Source organism: Procambarus clarkii, chromosome 70 (assembly GCF_040958095.1).
Source record: "Procambarus clarkii isolate CNS0578487 chromosome 70, FALCON_Pclarkii_2.0, whole genome shotgun sequence".
In the NCBI taxonomy this organism is placed as follows: Eukaryota; Metazoa; Arthropoda; class Malacostraca; order Decapoda; family Cambaridae; genus Procambarus; species Procambarus clarkii.
Genome location: NC_091219.1, coordinates 30,158,817 through 30,176,813, shown reverse-complemented (window position 1 = coordinate 30,176,813; position 17,997 = coordinate 30,158,817). Strand labels below are relative to the sequence as shown.

Genomic DNA, 17,997 nt, shown 5'->3' with positions numbered 1-17,997 from the left:
TCTTCCGTTTTAGCTTCATATGCTTCCCAGTCTATGGCTTTCAAATTGAAGTCGCCGACTATCAACAGTCGTGAACTATCGTTATCCGCTCTCGCTATGATCTCTCTCATTATTGATATAAGACCTCTTTTACTATCTAGCTCCTCCTTTGACCATGTGCTGCTTAGCGGTGGACTGTATGCTTTTATGATCATTAGTTTATCATCCTCATGGCAAATCTTTAGTGCTATTATGTCAATTTCTTGTGGATTGGCAGTCATTATTTCGTTCACCTTTAGGTGTTCTTTCACCAGCACAGCAACGCCACCGCCTTTCCTAATTTTTCTGTCCCGTCTCCAAATTGAGTAGCCCCTTGGGAATATGACTTGATTTATTTTTATTTATTTTATTTTATTTATATATATACAAGAAGGTACATTGGGTTTGTGAGAATACATTGGATAGTACAGTAATTACATTCTTGTAAAGCCACTAGTACGCGCAGCGTTTCGGGCAGATTTAATTTAAAAGTTATCTCTATTTAATTTAAAAGTTAAGTTTAAAAGTTAAGTAAAAGTCATCTCGGGCAGATGTTATTTAAAATAACATCTTCAAGTTTTGTCTCCATGATTGCAACAATGTCTGGTGTCTGCAGCTGTATTACATCACTTAACTCCAGTATCTTCGATCTTACTCCATCTATGTTGGTGTATGCAATCTTCAGGAACTTGTTCCCCCTCTTCTTATTTTTCACTCCCCCTCTCTCTAATGATTTTGTTGGTTTGCCTTTATGTACCACTTTACTGGTCTGCCTACCCCTATCACTTTGTAGAAAAAAGAATTGATTTCTTCTTCATTCCTGCTCTCATTTAAACGTTTTGCCTCAGCGAGGTTCAGTTTCAGCTTCTCTCTATCTTCTTTTGAAAGATCTCGTCTGAACGACCACACTTTCCCATCCTCATCACTTTGTAATTTTCTAGCATTCCTTAGTACTTCTTCCATCTGTTTGGCACCATTTAGGGTGATCCTCAAAGGTCAATCTTTCCCTTTTACATATCTGCCTATTCTCCTGCCTATTGCACCAACTTCGGGGAGTCCATAATCACATCAGGCAGTGAGGACCTTTCTGGTGTGCTCTCCCTGGGCCGTTTTATCTGAGTGCCACTAGGTCCTGGTTGAGGCTCACTGCTCGATTTCCTCACCACACATCTGTCCATGGAAGCTTGCTTTTCCCTTCTTCGCAAGCTCTCTCTGTAGTAAGGCATCACATTGTCATTGAAAAGATTAAGACAACGGCCTACTACAGCTTTCTCTGGGCGAGTCTTTTCAACAATTGTTTGAATCTCTTCCCACATCTGACACACCTTCTTAATTACTGCAGAAGGGACATTCGCTGGTGCTGCTGCCACCTCCTCCTCCACTGCAGAATCATCCGCTGCTGCGTTGGCTTGCTGTTCCTGTTGAAGGGCTAGGAGTTCTTCGGTGGTCAGTTCTTCGTTGTGTTCTTCCACCAACTCCACATCATCACCATCCAATTCCAAGCCCATTTGCTGGCCTAGACTAACAATTTCCTCAACAATAGGCGCATCATTTATAGGCTCAAACCCCTCAAAGTCTAGTTCTCTCACACATTCAGGCCACAATTTTCTCCAGCCAGAGATCAGGGTTCTTTGAGTCACTTCTTGCCAGGCTTTGTCAATGAGTTTTAAAGCACTACAAATGTTAAAATGCTGTTTCCAGAACTCTTTGAGGGTGAGGTTTGTGGCTTCAGTCACTTCAAAACATTTCCGGAAAAGTGCCCTTTCATAAAGTTTCTTAAAATTCGCTATGATTTTCTGGTCCATAGGCTGAATTAGAGGAGTGGTGTTAGGAGGAAGCAGTTTAACTGTGAGGAATTTATTGTATCTGGGCAACAAATCATCTTCCAAGCCTGGAGGATGAGCAGGAGCATTGTCGAGGAGAAGCACGGCTTTGAGTGGCAAATGTTTCTCCTGCAGATATTTTTCTATGGCAGGGCACAGCACTTCATTCACCCACTCCGAAAAAATAAGCCTAGTCACCCATGCTTTTTTATTAGACTTCCACATCACACACAAATGGGTTTTCTGCACTTTATACTGTTTGAAAACCCTTGGATTTTCAGAATGATACACTAGCAAGGGTTTAATTTTCAAATCGCCACTCGCATTTGAACACAGCACAAGCGTAAACTTATCTTTCATAGGCTTGTGTCCAGGCAAGGATTTTTCCTCCTTGGTAATGTATGTCCTCTTAGGCATTCTTTTCCAAAACAGTCCTGTTTCGTCACAATTAAACACTTGTTGTGGTAGGTATCCCTCAGCCTCTGCAAACTCTTTAAATTCGTCAATAAATCGTCCAGTGGCTGGTTTGTCTGAGCTGGCTGGCTCCCCATGCCTTGTAACACTATGGATACCACTTCTCTTTCTAAATTTTTCAAACCAGCCCCTGCTTGCCTTAAACTCTTTCGTATCTGCATCACTCGTTGCAGGGGTATTCTTTAGAAGGTCTTCGTGCAACACCCTGGCTTTCTCACAAATAATGGCCTCCGAAACACTTATCACCCCTCAACTCCTTGTCGTGTATCCAAATTAATAACAACTTTTCCACTTCAAGTATTTGTGGTCTTTGTTTCGTTATTGTTCTTACTCCTTTTGCCACTTTAGCACCCATAATCTCATTTTTCTTCTTAAGTATAGTGCATATTGTTGATGTGGCTTTGTTGTACTGCCTACAAAGTTCAACAACACGTGTACTGTTCTCATGCTTCCGAATGATCTCTTGTTTCTCCTCTATTGTCATCCTCACATGAGCTTTCTGGCCTTTATCCTTACCACTGGCTTTCTTGGGACCCATGGTGAGATATATAATAACAAATTGTATAGACAAATCACCAAAAATCCAACAAAACACTGAAAATCCGCGAGAAGAATTGATGTGGGGGTAGTCACTGAGCGCGAGACAATGGTAAACTGAGGGGCGGCGGGGCAGAGGGGCGACGATCGCCGAACCACCACGCGCTAGGTCGGCCTGTACGCGTATCGACAAACTCGTGTCCCGAGGTAACCCTCGCCTTCCGAGACATATTTTTGGAGTAAATCCTGCTCGTCTTCCGAAAAACTCGCATACAGGGACACTCGCATTCCGAGGTACCACTGTGTGTGTGTGTGTGTGTGTGTGTGTAATTACCTAAGTGTAATTACCTAAGTGTAATTACCTAAGTGTAGTTACAGGATGAGAGCTACGCTCGTGGTGTCCCGTCTTCCCAGCACTCTTTGTCATATAACGCTTTGAAACTACTGACGGTCTTGGCCTCCACCACCTTCTCACTTAACTTGTTCCAACCGTCTACCACTCTATTTGCGAAGGTGAATTTTCTGATATTTCTTCGGCATCTGTGTTTAGCTAGTTTAAATCTATGACCTCTTGTTCTTGAAGTTCCAGGATCTCAGGAAGTCTTCCCTGTCGATTTTATCAATTCCTGTTACTATTTTGTACGTAGTGATCATATCACCTCTTTTTCTTCTGTCTTCTAGTTTTGGCATATTTAATGCTTCTAACCTCTCCTCGTAGCTCTTGCCCTTCAGTTCTGGGAGCCACTTAGTAGCATGTCTTTGCACCTTTTCCAGTTTGTTGATGTGCTTCTTAAGATATGGGCACCACACAACAGCTGCATATTCTAGCTTTGGCCTAACAAAAGTCATGAACAATTTCTTTAGTATATCGCCATCCATGTATTTAAATGCAATTCTGAAGTTAGAAAGCATCGCATAGGCTCCTTGCACAATAATCTTTATGTGGTCCTCAGGTGATAGTTTTCTATCTAGAACCACTCCTAGATCTCTTTATCAGAATTCTTTAAAGATTTCTCACATAATATATAGGTTGTGTGGGGTCTATGTTCTCCTATTCCACATTCCATAACATGACATTTATTTACATTAAATTCCATTTACCAAGTGGTGCTCCATATACTTATTTTGTTCAGGTCATCTTGAAGGGCATGACAATCATCTAAATTTCTTATCCTTCCTATTATCTTAGCATCATCAGCAAACATGTTCATATAATTCTGTATGCCAACTGGTAGATCATTTATGTAGACAATAAACATCACTGGTGCAAGAACTGAACCCTGTGGTACTCCACTTGTGACATTCCTCCATTCCGATACATTGTCTCTGATTACTGCCCTCATTTTTCTATCAGTCAGAAAATTTATCATCCATGTTAGAAGCTTATCTGTCACCCCTCCAATATTTTCCAGTTTCCAGAACAACCTCTTATGTGGAACTCTCTCGAAAGCCTTTTTTAGGTCCAGATAGATGCAGTCAACCCAACCATCTCTTTCCTGTAATATCTCTGTGGCTCGATCATAGAAACTGAGTAAATTCGATACACAGGATCTTCCAGATCGAAAACCATACTGTCTGTCTGATATTATATCATTTCTCTCCAGGTGTTCTACCCATTTAGTTTTGATTAGCTTTTCCAATACTTTCACTATTACACTTGTCAATGATACAGGTCTATAATTGAGGGGGTCTTCCCTGCTTCCACTTTTGTAGATTGGAACTATGTTAGCCTGTTTCCACACGTCTGCTACGATTCCTGTACACAGGGATGCCTGAAAGATCAGGTGAAGTGGAATGCTGAGCTCAGATGCACATTCTCTCAGAACCCATGGTGAAACGCCATCTGGGCCAGCTGCTTTGTTCTTCCCGAGCTCCTTTAGCATATTTTCCACTTCATCTGTAGACACCTCTATCCGCTCTATGTTGTTCTCTGGAATTCTTATTGTGTCTGGTTCTCTGATGATTTCATTTTGTACAAACACACTTTGGAACTTTTCATTTAATGTTTCACACATTTCCTTTTCATTTTCCGTGAATCTGTTTCCCATTTTCAACCTCTGGATATTATCCTTTACCTGCAATTTGTTGTTTATGAATTTGTAGAATAGGCCCGGTTCTGTTTTACATTTATCTGCTATCCCTTTTTCAAAATTTCTTTCTGCCTCTCTCCTAACTGCTGTATAGTTGTTTCTCGCATCTTTGTATCGCTGGTATGTTTGGGGGTTTGGCCTCTTCCTATACTGATTCCATTTTTGTGTCTTTTGGTCTCTTGCCCTCTCACAACTTCTGTCGAACCAATCCTGTTTTCTGGCCCTGCATCTCTGTTTTGGTATGAATGTTTGTGTGCCTTCCTCGTATAGTTTTAAAAATTTGGCATACATTTCATTTACTTCCCTGCCTAGCAACAATTCTGTCCAATTACACTCATTAAAAAAATTTTGAAGTTCCCCATAGTTGCCTCTCCTTAAATCGAGTTTATCAACTGTTTCAATGTCCCCATTTTCTTCTAGATGATATCTTAAAGCATATTTAATGTCTAACAGGACGTGATCACTCTTTCCCAAGGGAGGAAGGTACTGGATGTCAAAAATCTCTTCTTCTTTCCTGGTGAATACTAGATCCAGTACTGACGGTATATCTCCTTCCCTCATTCTTGTGGCTTGCTTTATGTGTTGATACAAGAATGTCTCCAGAATGAGGTTCACAAATCTGCATGTCCAAAAGTCCTCCGTTCTTGCTTCATAGGCCTCCCAGTCTATTGCTCTAAAGTTGAAGTCCCCCAGTATCAACAGTCGTGATTTATCTTTATCTGCTTGTACAATAATATCTCTCATGACCATTATGAGGCCCTCTCGTTTGTCATCCAGTTCTTCCTTTGTCCATGCGTTGCTTGCTGGTGGGCTGTAGGTATTTACAATTATCAGCTTATCATCCTGATTCCAGACCTGCAATGCCATTGTGTCAATATCTCGAGGGTTTTCAAATATTAACTCTTTTACCTTCAGGTGTTTTTTCACCAGTACAGCCACTCCTCCTCCCTTCCTAGTTTTCCTGTCACGTCTCCAAACTGAGTAGCCTCTTGGGAATATGACTTCATTTATTTTATTTCCTTCAAGTTTCGCCAAGTGTGTGTGTGTGTGTGTGTGTGTGCATGTGTGTAAATAATATGTCGTACCTAATAGCCAGAACGCACTTCTCAGCCTACTATGCAAGGCCCGATTTGCCTAATAAGCCAAACGTCAAGCCGCCTGCTATCGCTGTATCTATCGATGATTTCTGTGTTGTTTACTAGGATTTCTATACAGCGATAGATACAGCGATAGCAGGCGGCTTGACGTTTGCGAGGCACTACACATCAAGAAGTCAACACCAGCAATCAACAGCCAATTATTGCACAACTATATTCTACCCACCTCAAGACTCCGCTCCAATATAGAAGCATCAAGAAATATGGACCAATAGGCTTTCTACAAACACTTCTATTCAATATCCATTGTTTCGTGTTCTGTCTTGTGTTGATGAAATTAATACCCTATTAATACCACATTTTGTTCTGTCTTGTGTTAATGCCACATCACCCCTTCCACCTCACTCAAATGTAGATATAAAATCGGAGATACGTAAGTTCTATTCAGTTGTGTATTTGTGAACTAAAGTCTTTGAAAATGTAATAAGTTTTACGAAACGCGCCCGTGTCGCGTCAGACTAGAAATAAAAATGAATTTTGGAGAATTGATTTTTGATTTACCTCCAACAGTGAAGCGTAATGTACGAAAGATTGAGAAAATTCGTGTTAGAATTATTAATCTTACTTTTTCGGTCATATTTAATAATATATGTCTACAGGAAAGACTGCTACCAAAATATACTAATATATATATATATATACATATATATACATATATATATATATTACACACTTCCTTCCAATTACACAGGGGTGTCTTTAGGCCATTGCTCCTCGTGCCTCTCTTGAGGGGGGCCAGGTTCTGGCTCTGGTACCTGGTAGGCCTAGAACTCCTTAGATTGACTGTTGCCACGTTCTAATATATACACATCAGCCCGGCTTAGCTCCAGGGATCCGAAGGGGCTCTTCACAGAAAAAGTGGTAATTTTTCCTGTGTATTCTCTTGTCAAGGTATCAACTTGGTCAGTCCATATGTTTTTCACCTTATCTGATGTGTTAGATTAAAGCCTTCCCTGAAATGCTATGCGTGTTAATGGCTTTGCAAGAATGTAAAAATGTCACTAATGTAATCTCACGAACCCATTGTACCTTTTTGTAAATTAAATAATAATATAATATATTATATTAAATATAAATATATCAAACATAAATATAATATTATGAGAGAAATGAATAAAAGAAGAATTTTTCTGAGGAAAAATGCTGCTTAGGGTATGGTAATTAGCTAGCTGTCAGCCCTTTGTGCCCAGAAAAGCATCTAATTTCAGAAACATAGAGTAAAGGCACGTGTATGCATGTGTGGGAGTAATATTATTATAATTTAATTAATTTTGTTGTTGGGGACAGTCAGCTGTGTATACAGTGGCTCCTCGATTAACGAATTTAATCCGTTCTGGCACCGAGCTCGTCATGTGAAACGCTCGTCTTGCGAAACAACAACAGCACTGTCGTCGGAGGCGTCGGAGAACCAGTGGGAATGCTAGGAAGCACCATGTGGTTTGCTCGTTAATTGAGACAAATTTTCTGTGAGTAGCTCGCTCGATACTCAAAATGCTCATAACTGGAGTTGCAAGTGACTCGAGGTTCCACTGTACTGTACAGTATACTGTATTCATGATAGGCTTATATCACTTTCCTACCCGTAAGATTATACTACTGACCCACATTAGGGTACAACCCCACAACAAGCTGACTAGCTCTTGGGGTACCTATTTACTGCTAGGTGACCAGAGGCATTAGGTTATAATATAAGAAACGTGCCCAGCAGTTTGTCCCACCCAGGATTCATACCTGGAATTCCTAATTATAGTCGAGACCAAATCCAATTATACTATAGAATGAGCATTAGAGGCCCACATGTCTTCAACTTTCTACCAACTACTGTACAAGAAATATTGACAGCAAAAGTGGATATTTTCAAGAGGCAATTTGGCAAGTTCCTGGGGGAGAAGAGTTCTTTAAACGACTGTAATGACTGTACTGATGCACTACAGATATAATGTCTGGTAATAATTCCCTAAATTAATTATGATCATGTCTTGGCAAGTTTATAATGGAATTTGAAGAAACTTTACATTAGCAATTGTTATTGCAAATCTTTCCTACATTTCTTGAATAATGGTGCCAATAAACACAATAAAAACAGGTGCCAGTAGCTAATATATTTCTTTTGGATATACCAACTAGTGCTAAACAAATCAGTACTGTAATATGTTTTTTGTAGAGTCCCTTCGTCTCCCCGGAGCTATACCGGCTGATGTGTATATACAGTATTAGACCGTGGCAACAGTCAATCGAAGGAGTTCTAAGCCTACCGGAGACCAGAGCCAGAACCTGGCCTACTGAAGAGAGGCACAAGGAGCAATGGCCTAAAGGCACCCACGTGTAATTGGAAGCAGTCTTGGGTCTGCCATCTACCAGGTCAGGCACCTAGAAAGGTAGGAATACCAAAACAAACTACTGCTGATAAAATAATTTGCAAACCGAAAGCCGAACTAGCAACAGAACTCCCCAATCAAAACCAAGGAAACAAGTATGACGTCACCACAAACACCGCGCATCCGTCTGTGCAACCCCGCCCCCCTCCCTGGGAGGGGGATGGGGGGTCCCAGACCACACCGGCAACTCTTAGTTCATGAGGCTGTTGGGTAGGTGATGGTCGATCGCTCTGGCTCCACTCTTTGTGCAGTGCTGCAATGCGGTGTTGTTGCTCTGTTTTGGTGGTGTGAGAGCTAGACGTAACACAAGAGTACTAGGGCTGCATCCACCTAGGGCCGCCTTCCCCAGGTGCCCCATAAGTACTGCCTTTGTGGCCTCAGGGTTAACTTCCATGAACCATTCAGAAGCAGCTACCTCCGTGTGGTTCTGTCGCTGCTTGGTGATTGCCCACCCTTGGGGGTTCAGCTGGGGTGGGTCTTATTCCTGTTTTCCTTTGGGATAGGAGGTAGTTTCGTCGCTGGCTGGGACGCGAGGTACTGTTCAGCTGTCTGATATACACATAGCGACCGGTTCTGTTCTCCTGGAGACGTTGCGCTTTTGCGGGGTTTTTCTATTTTTTGTTTTGCCTCCTGTGTCCATTCGGACACAGGGCTTATGGAGGTCGATCAGGTTCCTGGCTGCAAGGTATGTCGTTTATGTTCCTGGGCCTTCTCGGGCATGTGTTGCCTTGAGTTGCAGGTTGCAGCCATTTGTCTCTTCTTCGAGTTGAGTAGCGAGTGACAACCGCTTCCCGGGTAAGTCCCTCTTTTTTCTTTGTCTTTGGTTAGGTAGCTCCAGGGAGCCTGGCTCTGGTCCCCGGTAGGCTTAGAACATCTTCGATTGACTGTTGCCACGGTCTAACATATACACATCAGCCCGGTATAGCTCCAGGGAGCCTCCGGGTCTCACCCAGAAAATGGCATTTCATTACATTCAACGATGTTTTGTTTTTGTTTTTGTTTTTGTTTTCTTGGATTCATTAATATTTGTATAATGAAATATAAATTACATCTAACCTCTGATATATGTGAACGTAAAGTGGAGATTACAAATAATATTTTCTGGGGGCAGCCCCTACGGCTTCCAAGAGCTTACTAGGCTGATATGCTAATGTCAGACTTTGGCATCAGTCATGTTTGAAGTTCTTATGGGCTTACTGGGGACCACGAGCCAGAACCTGACCCCCCCCCCCCCTCTAGAGAGGCAAGGGGAGCAATGGCCTATATTCCCCGTGTGATTAGAAGCATTCTATGACTGCCATCGACCAGGTTAGGCACCCAGAAAGGTAGGCGTCCCAAAACAAACCCCTATTCTGGTGAAAATTGCAACCAACAGCCGAAAAGAGTGGATAGAACCTCCCAAACAAAAACGAGCAAACTAGTATGACGTCACCCATCGTCGCGCCGCTGTCTGCGCTGGTCCCCCCCCCCTCACCGGGAGTGGGAAGGGGTAGCCCCAGACCCACTGCGCCGGCGATCCACACCCCAGTTCTTGAGGCTGATGCTATCGCCTCAGTTGTGTGCTCTGACTCCAGTCTTTTTGTGGCGGCTGTATTTCAGGGGTGCGAGAGCCAGGAGTTATTCCTCAGTACTCAGGTTGCATGTGCCTAGGGTTCCCTTCCCTAGTTGCCTTGTAAGTACTGCCCTTGGAGCTTGGGGTTAACTTCCACAAGTTACTAGGGTCTGCCCCTGTGGGTCCGTTTAACTGCTCGTTTTTTTGGCCGCCTTTTGGGTAACAAAAGGAGGAGACAAAACCCTTTGGGTTGTCTCCTTAGTTTACCTTAGGGTAAGGGCAATTTTTGCACTGGAAAGGGGCGCAGGCTGCTGCGCAGCGTGTTCGGCGCAGTTCCAGGGCTGTCACCTATCACAGCGACCGGCACTGTTCCTTGGGGCACATTTTCCTCTTGCGGGGTTTTTTTTTTCTTTGTTTTTGCCATGGTGGGGGGGTTCTGCCCTATTTGCCACTGGTGTTTGGCCTCACCCTGATACTTGGTGGTGCCCCCTGCTTGGTCCCCGTGAGTGTACACCTCCCTGGGGTTCAGCTTGTTCGGTAGTTTTGGGTGCCGGTTAGCACTACCCTGCCTGGGTTTACCTGAGCGCATGTCCTCTTCAAGTAAACACTCGAGACCCTGGGAATCCCCTAGAGGCCGCGTGGGTCTGATGGATGTGACCCTGGGGTCCCCCTTCGCTTTATGCGAGTTTGAGGGTTGTTCGGTCCCCTTGTCTCAGGGCGACCCTCACTGTTTTTGCCTCCGTCACACAGCCAGTTGGGTCGGTGACACTTTCGACCCCGAGTTCTGTGATTATTGCTGCTTGCTGGTGACTCAGTTTACCCAATCTGTGGATGATCATCTTCGGGTACAGGCTGCGCAGCCATTCCATTCTAAGTTTCGTTTGTTGCAGCACGCTTAGTTGGTTGCTCTCCCGGAATCCCTGCGGCTGCCCCGTTTTGCTTATAGGGACCCGGACTTTGGGGTGGGAGTCGCTTTGACTCTGGTTCAGTCCGCACCTCCTAGTCCTTCCCCTTCTGTTGTTCGTTCTGGTTCCCCTCCCCTGCTTCCGAGTCGGGGTAGGGGTTAGTTGGTCGTGAGACTCGGGCAGCCTCGGGGGAAGCCCCTTCCGGTGTAGGGATAGAGGCATTCAAGTCTCCTTCCCCGGTCGAAGCCTCTGGCCAGTGGGTTCTGCAGAGGAGGACCCTGGGGTTAGGGAGGTGCTGACTTGGGGGGGCCTTGGGCCCCGCTGGACCCCGCCTGGGTTTTTCTACCCCCTTGAGTGGGGGCTTACTGTTACAAGGAGTGGGGTTTTCTTTTCCCCCTCTGTGTACGAGTTGGACTTGGTGTCTGCCCCTCCCCTGGTTTGGTTCTGTGTTCCCCCGTCCCCAGGTGCTTCGGTTCCGTCTTTCCGGAGGTTTTCGGCTTCTCACATCCAACCTGCTACGGTGCATGCGACCCTTGCGGCAAACTTCCTGCATGACCCAGATTATGCCTCGGCAATGGATCTCTCAGCTTTCAGGTTAGGGACTTTGTTCCCTTTCTGGCTCCGTTGCGAGGTTCCGAAGTCGTCCTGGCTGGAGGACTGTCTTGTCTTTGCCTCGGAGGCTTGGCACTACTTCTGCCGTTCCTGCACGCTTGAGTGGCGGGAGGCTTCGATGGTGCTTCAGGTTTTCCTGGGGGCGACCTTGAGCACCTCAACGAGTGCTTGTTTGCTCCTGCCCTTCCCCGGGATGTTGGTGTTGTTCAGCTCCATATGCAGGGTCCCTCCCTTTCGGCGGCACAGTTGGTGGAGAACTTGCGCGCTCAGGGCCTTTTGTTTGTGGCCTTGTGCTTCTTTTCCCTCATGCAGGATGTGAGGGTGCTTTGGGCTGCTCCTAGGTCTGGCGCCTTGGCTTCGGTGGCTCGCTCGTCAGCTGCCTTGCTGAAGCTTTTCGCGCCGATCTTGCAGGATGTGGTTGCTCTGTTTTATGCTTCCTGGCTCGCATGTTGGCAGACTGTGCTTGCTTCCTCTGTGGAATCCGCTTGGGCCTTGGCTCTTAGGACGTCTTCCCCTTTTTGTCCTCTCTTGTTTGAGGCTTCTGCCGTTGCGCAGTATATTCAGGCTGCTTCGGCTTCTTGCCATCCTATGTCGGACTTGCTGGTTCTCCTGGGGTCCCATGGTGGAACTTCTCTGAACAGTCGTGCCAAGGCTCGGGGTTCCTCTTGTCGTGGTAGGCCACTAGTGTTAGGTTTGGGTTCGGCTCCTCCTTCGGACCCGCCTTTGTCTGGTCGGCGTGGTGTTCGCTCTGTGCGAGGTTCTGGGTCTCGTAAGAGGCTCTGGCCCTTTCGTGGTTCACCCCATTGACGGGGCAATGGGGAGAAGGCTTGCGCTGTTCGCTCACGCCTGGTCCCATGATTTGTGGGCATTTTGGATTGTTTTGCACGCCTCCGGTTTGCATTGGGTGGTCCCTTTCCCTGCGGGGTGTTCGAGGCTGGCGTGGCAGGCTTCTTCCCCTGTGCTATGTCAGATCATGGAGTGGGTTCGCTTGGGCGTGGTCAAAACGACGACGTCTCTCAGATGGGTTTCCCGTCTGTTTCCAGTCCCGAAACAGGACTGTGCGGACCTGCGGTTCATTCTGGACTTGTCCCGTCTGAACCCTTGGGTTCATTGCCCCTCCTTTCGGATGACCACGCTGTCCTAGGCTCGGCTCCTGTTGGAGCCGAACGCTTGGATCGTGTCCCTGGACGCTTATTGGCATGTCCCGATTCATGCGGGGTTCAGGGACTGGCTCGGTTTTGTTGTAAAGCTTCATGCTTACCGTTTTCGTTGTCTCCCGTTTGGTTTGAACCTGGCACCTCGCATTTTCACGTGCCTCACGTGGGTCGTGGTGACCCATCTGCATCTGTTTGGTGTTAGTGTTGGCCTACCTCGACAACTGGCTGGTTTGGGCTCTCAGCCAGTCTGCTTGTCTGCTGGCCAGGGATCTGTTTCTTTCTTAGCTTGCTGGGTTCGGGTTCTTGGTGAACTGGAGGAAGGCCCATCTGGTTCCCTCCCAGGTTGAGACCTGGCTGGGCCTTGTGTGGGGGGGACTCGGCCCACTTCCTTGTCTCTTCCTCCGGAGTCTCTTCTGCGGCTGCAGTCCCGCATGTGCCTGTTTCTGGGGGGCTCCTGGGTCACCCGGTGGTTGCTCAAGGGTCTGTGTGGGGAGCTCTTCGGAGGCTTCAAGTCGCCTGCGGGTCCACGATCCGGATCCATTCGAACTGCTCCTTGGTGGTTCATTGTCTGAACTGGGGGAGTTCGATGCAGTCCTTGGTTCTTTGGCGCTGGTCGCTTCAGGTGACTCGTCTGCTGAGTTCTCGGGGTTTGGCTCTCCTGGCAGTTCACGAGCAGGGAGTGTCCAACGTCTTGACCGATGGCCTGTCTCGTTTCGTTCCCCTCTCCACAGACTGGAGGGTCGATGCCAACTCCTGTTGGCTTTGCCAGACGTTCGGACATCCCAAGGTGGACCTCTTCGCGTCGGCGTGGTCGCGGCGCCTTCCCCTGTATGTGGCACCCTTTCCCGACTGCGAGGCCGTCGGGGTCGACGCCTTTCGGCAGGACTGGTTGAAGTGGGGGTTACTGTACCTCTTTCACCCAGTTCAGCTTTTGCTCCAGTTCCTGACTCGCTTGGAGACTTACCAGGGGAGAGTTGTCCTCTTGGTCCCTTGGTGGCTGGCCCAGCTGTGGTTTCAGGCACTGCTTGCTCGGTGTCCAAACCCGGAGGTTTTTCCGCGGCTCCGCCTCTTCCAGCAGATCAGACCAGTACGTCACTTGGATGGTTCGATCTTCTCCTCGAGTCTTCGCGTATGGTATTTTTGACTCAAGTTTATCATCTCTATGGTGATCAAGTGACTTCCTTGTTAGTGTCCCACCTACGGACTTCGTTTCGGCAGCAGTATGATGTTTCCTGGCGGTCCTTCCGGTTCTTCTTACGTCTTCGTTGTTGTACTTCGCTTTCTGTTAGGGTGGTGTTGTCCTTTCTCTCTTGGTTGTTCCAGGGACTGTCTTCTTATGCACTGTCCTCCTCGTATCGTGCGGCGCTGGGGGAACCGCTTCAGCTTGCTTTTGGTATTGATGTCACGTCTGCACCGTTTCGCAAGCTGTCTCGGGCGTTGTTTCACCTCCGGCCTGCTCATGCACCGCCCGAGCCGTTCTAGTCATTGGACAGAGTGCTCTCTTTTCTTACTTCTTCTCGTTTTGTTGTGGCCCCTTCGGTTCCGGATTGTTTTTTAAAGGCTCTTTTTCCTGTTGGCATTGGCCTCTGGGGGTCGGGTAGGTGAACATTATGCTCTCCTCCGGCGCAGAGGTTTCTGCTTTTTCAGTCGGGGGGATCGGTTTGTTCGTCTGCAGCCTTCTCCTCCTTTTCTGGCGAAGAATGAGACTGCTGCTTTCTGGAGGGGTCCCTGGGTTGTTGATGCTTGGTTGGTTAGGCCGGGGGTGCATCATGTTTTGTGTCCGGTTGCAGCTCTCCGCCATTATTTGCGCGCCACGGCTTCTGTGTCCGTGGACGCGATTTGTTTTGATCTGGTTTCCCTTCTTTCCTGTTCGAGGGTGTGGGTCTCCCAGGTCATCCGCTGGGTTATTAAGGCTAGCCATCCTGTGGTCTATCCCCGTGCCCATGACGTCCGCAAGTTTGCGGCTTTTGCCGCCCTCTTTGGCAATATGTCCTGGGCTGACATTCGGGCGCTGGGATTTTGGTGGTCGAAAAGGGTCCTGGGTGCTCGTTACCTTGTAAACGTTCCTGGGCCCAGTTGGGCCTGTGTCGCTTTGGGTCGGCGGATGCAGCCAGTTGTCTCGACTTTGGGTTGAGGAGTGAGCAGCATCCGCCTCCCGGGTAAGTCCCTATTCTTTTCCTCTGTGGGTAGTTAGCTCCGAGGAGCCATAGGGGTTTTCCCCAGAAAACCAGTGTTCAATGTAATGAAATGCCATTTTCTGGGTGAATCCCAAAGGCTCCCAGGTATCCCTCCCTCCCTTCAGTCGGCGTTTTTTTCCCCGTGTTTTGACATTCAGCCTCAGAACTGGGGTGTTCATCGCCAGCGCGGTAGGTCTGGGGCTACCCCCTTCTCCCTCCCAGGGAGGGGGAAGTTGCGCAGACAGCTGCGCGACGACAGGTGACGTCATACTAGTTTGCTCGATTTTGTTTGGGAAGTTCTATCCACTCGTTCGGCTTTTGGTTGTAATTTTCACCAGAATAGTGGTTTGTTTTGGGACGCCTACCTTTCTGGGTGCCTAACCCGGTCAATGGGAGACATAGAATGCTTTAAATCACACGGGGGTTTCTATAGGCCATTGCTCCCCTTGCCTCTCTAGAGGGGGGGCCAGGTTCTGGCTTGTGGTCCCCGGTAGGCGCATAAGAACTCCATACACATGACTGATGCCAAAGTCTGGCATTAGCATTTCAGCCTAGTAAGCTCCGGGGAGCCTCCGGGACTCGCCCAGTAAATGGCGTTTCATTACATTCAACGTTGGTTTTTTTTTACAAATAATTTTTTTTCTCCTTTAGTTGGGCACGCTTGGAGCAGGAAACCATTATGCTGAAATTCAAGTAGTGGATGAAATTTATGACAAATGGGCAGCTAGTAAAATGGGGATAGAGGAGAAAGGCCAAGTGTGTGTCATGATTCATTCAGGTTCTCGTGGTTTTGGACATCAGGTGGCGACTGGTAAGTTGAATGTGATTCTTTAAGGACATGATATCATTGTTTTGGTTTACTTATTTTAAAGTGAAAATGGTGAGCTACTCAAGTACTATTTTCACTGAAACCTAAGGGTTGAACTCTGCATGATGAATGGTAGCTCTGCACACAATGCAAAGTGTAAGTGTAAACACTACTGTATGTGATTAAGGTCCTGTGCTGTAAAGTCTGTAGATACAACATTTGTGAATAAGATATAAATGCCTATAACTTTGAATTCCTTCTGGTAAATAGTTTATAACTACAGTACTGTACAGTAGGAGGCCTGGTCGAGGACCGGGCCACGGGGACGCTAAGCCCCGATACCATCTCAAGGTAAGGTACAGTACTAGTGTTACTGAGCATTGTGGTACTCTGCTAGTAAAAAAATTCCAATCTCAATACATTGCCTTTAAACACTGTTTTATTTTTATTTTTGTTTGAAAAATTTTCATCACTATTTGTAGTCTGAGTGTCTCCCCTCTTGTATTTCTAGCTTTCATACAGGCATTTCTGTGGGACTCTTTAAGAGTCCCACAGTTTAAGAGCCTTTTTAGGTCCCAGATAGATGAAAGTTGACCTAACTGTCTCTTGTCCAACCACTTGCACGGAATGATACAACAACGGCCTCGCTCATAATGAAGAGAAAATGAGGCTTGGTTAAAAAATTTATTTTATTTTCCATTAATCTGGGCTGTCTTTTGTTGATCTGAACAGAATTCTCATAATCTGAAGCTGATTCTGGGGAAATATTTTGTCTGTATAATTGAAGAATTGGATGAAAGGATTTCTGGGGGAGCCCATTGGTGGCTCTCTGTAGCTATATCACTGAGATTTCTCTATACTAAAGAATATCAGTTGTGGGAGCTCTGTTTGACCTACCAGAACCTGGCCCCTCTGAGGCAGAGAGAGTAGATGATAGTCTGCCATTTGCCATTTCACTGGTAAAGCATCCAGAAAGTAAGCAAAGTTTTACAGACAACTACTGGATTCACAAGAACCACTGGCTTCACTTCGGTGGACACTGTTTTGATACTATCTTGTTGGTCCCCCCGTTTCAAGGCTCGTATATCTCAGGTTGTCCACGGTGTTATCAAGTTTAGCCAGCCTGTGGTATATCCCAAGGATGATGATGATTGCAAATACAGTATACTGTTTTCATGATGGACTTTTCTAGTATGTCTTGGGGGCAAAAGATATTCAAGCTTGGAGGTTTTGGCGACCAAACAGAATCATGGCGACCTGGTATGTCCTTGATTCATGACGATCTGTGTTGGCTTGGGCTGTGTTTCCTTGGCCATTGATCATTAATTTTAATTAGTACCTGCGGCCTCTTCTGGCGAGTTCCCTCATCTTTCTGTGTGGTTATTTAGCTGCAGGGAGTAACCCAAGGAGCTCCCCTGAATCTCAAGCGTTGAATATAATTAAATGCCTCTTTCTAGTAGAGCCCTAGAGGATTTGTCTCCCTTCCTCCCTTCCAAGTTTGTCAGTTCAACAGGTGGTTTTTATCTACCCCTGAACTACCTGGAGAGTTGACATAGAACCTAGCAACAGGCTGCCTGGTGGCTGTGATTGGTACTAACCGGTTCGAGGTAGTTTGAAGTGACGAGTTTTGCCTCTTTTGGGAGAAGTTTGGCAATTTTGAGGCCTTGATTTTTATGACCCCAGCAGTTGTCTGCAAAGCTTCACTGAGTTTCTGGATGCTTTCTGGTAAAAGGGCAGAATACCATTTGTTCTGTGCTCCTGTGAGGAGAGAAAAGGAGGAGCTAGATTCTTCTATAATGAAGAAAATTATATAAAGTTGCATAAAATCTAAATACTGTAACTGTTTTCAGATGCTCTTGTTGCAATGGAGAAAGCAATGAAAAGGGATAATATTGAAACAAATGATAGGCAGCTAGCTTGTGCTAGAATCAAATCTCAAGAAGGACAGGATTACCTGAAGTCCATGGCTGCAGCAGCAAACTTTGCATGGGTCAATCGCTCCTCAATGACATTTTTAAGTCGACAGGTAAGAGATTAGAATCTTTTAGACTACTAAAATTAATAATAACGTATAATGAATATTTTTGTTGTTGGAAGTGTCATACTTTCCATGATATACAAAGTCTTGTACACTTTCATTTACAATTTAGGGCATTTTCTGTGGGGAGCCCCTATGGCTCCCCGGAGCTTACCAGTCTGATATGTATGTATTAGACTGTGGCATCAGTCAATGAAGTTCTTGCCTACTGGGGACCATGAGCCAGAGGCACATGGGTCCCCTCAGGAGGCTCCATTGCACGAGGAGCAAT

At 46.2% G+C, this 17,997-nt stretch overlaps 1 protein-coding gene across 1 annotated transcript in view; it reads left to right on the top strand.

The window, feature by feature from the left end:
- Positions 1–17,997, top strand: part of RtcB (RtcB RNA ligase) — a 77,867-nt gene that overhangs the window by 41,554 nt on the left and 18,316 nt on the right. The window contains exons 7-8 of the mRNA XM_069311864.1: positions 15,532–15,691; positions 17,539–17,714. Coding sequence (XP_069167965.1) covers positions 15,532–15,691; positions 17,539–17,714 — 336 coding nt within the window. The remainder of the gene's footprint in view (positions 1–15,531; positions 15,692–17,538; positions 17,715–17,997) is intronic.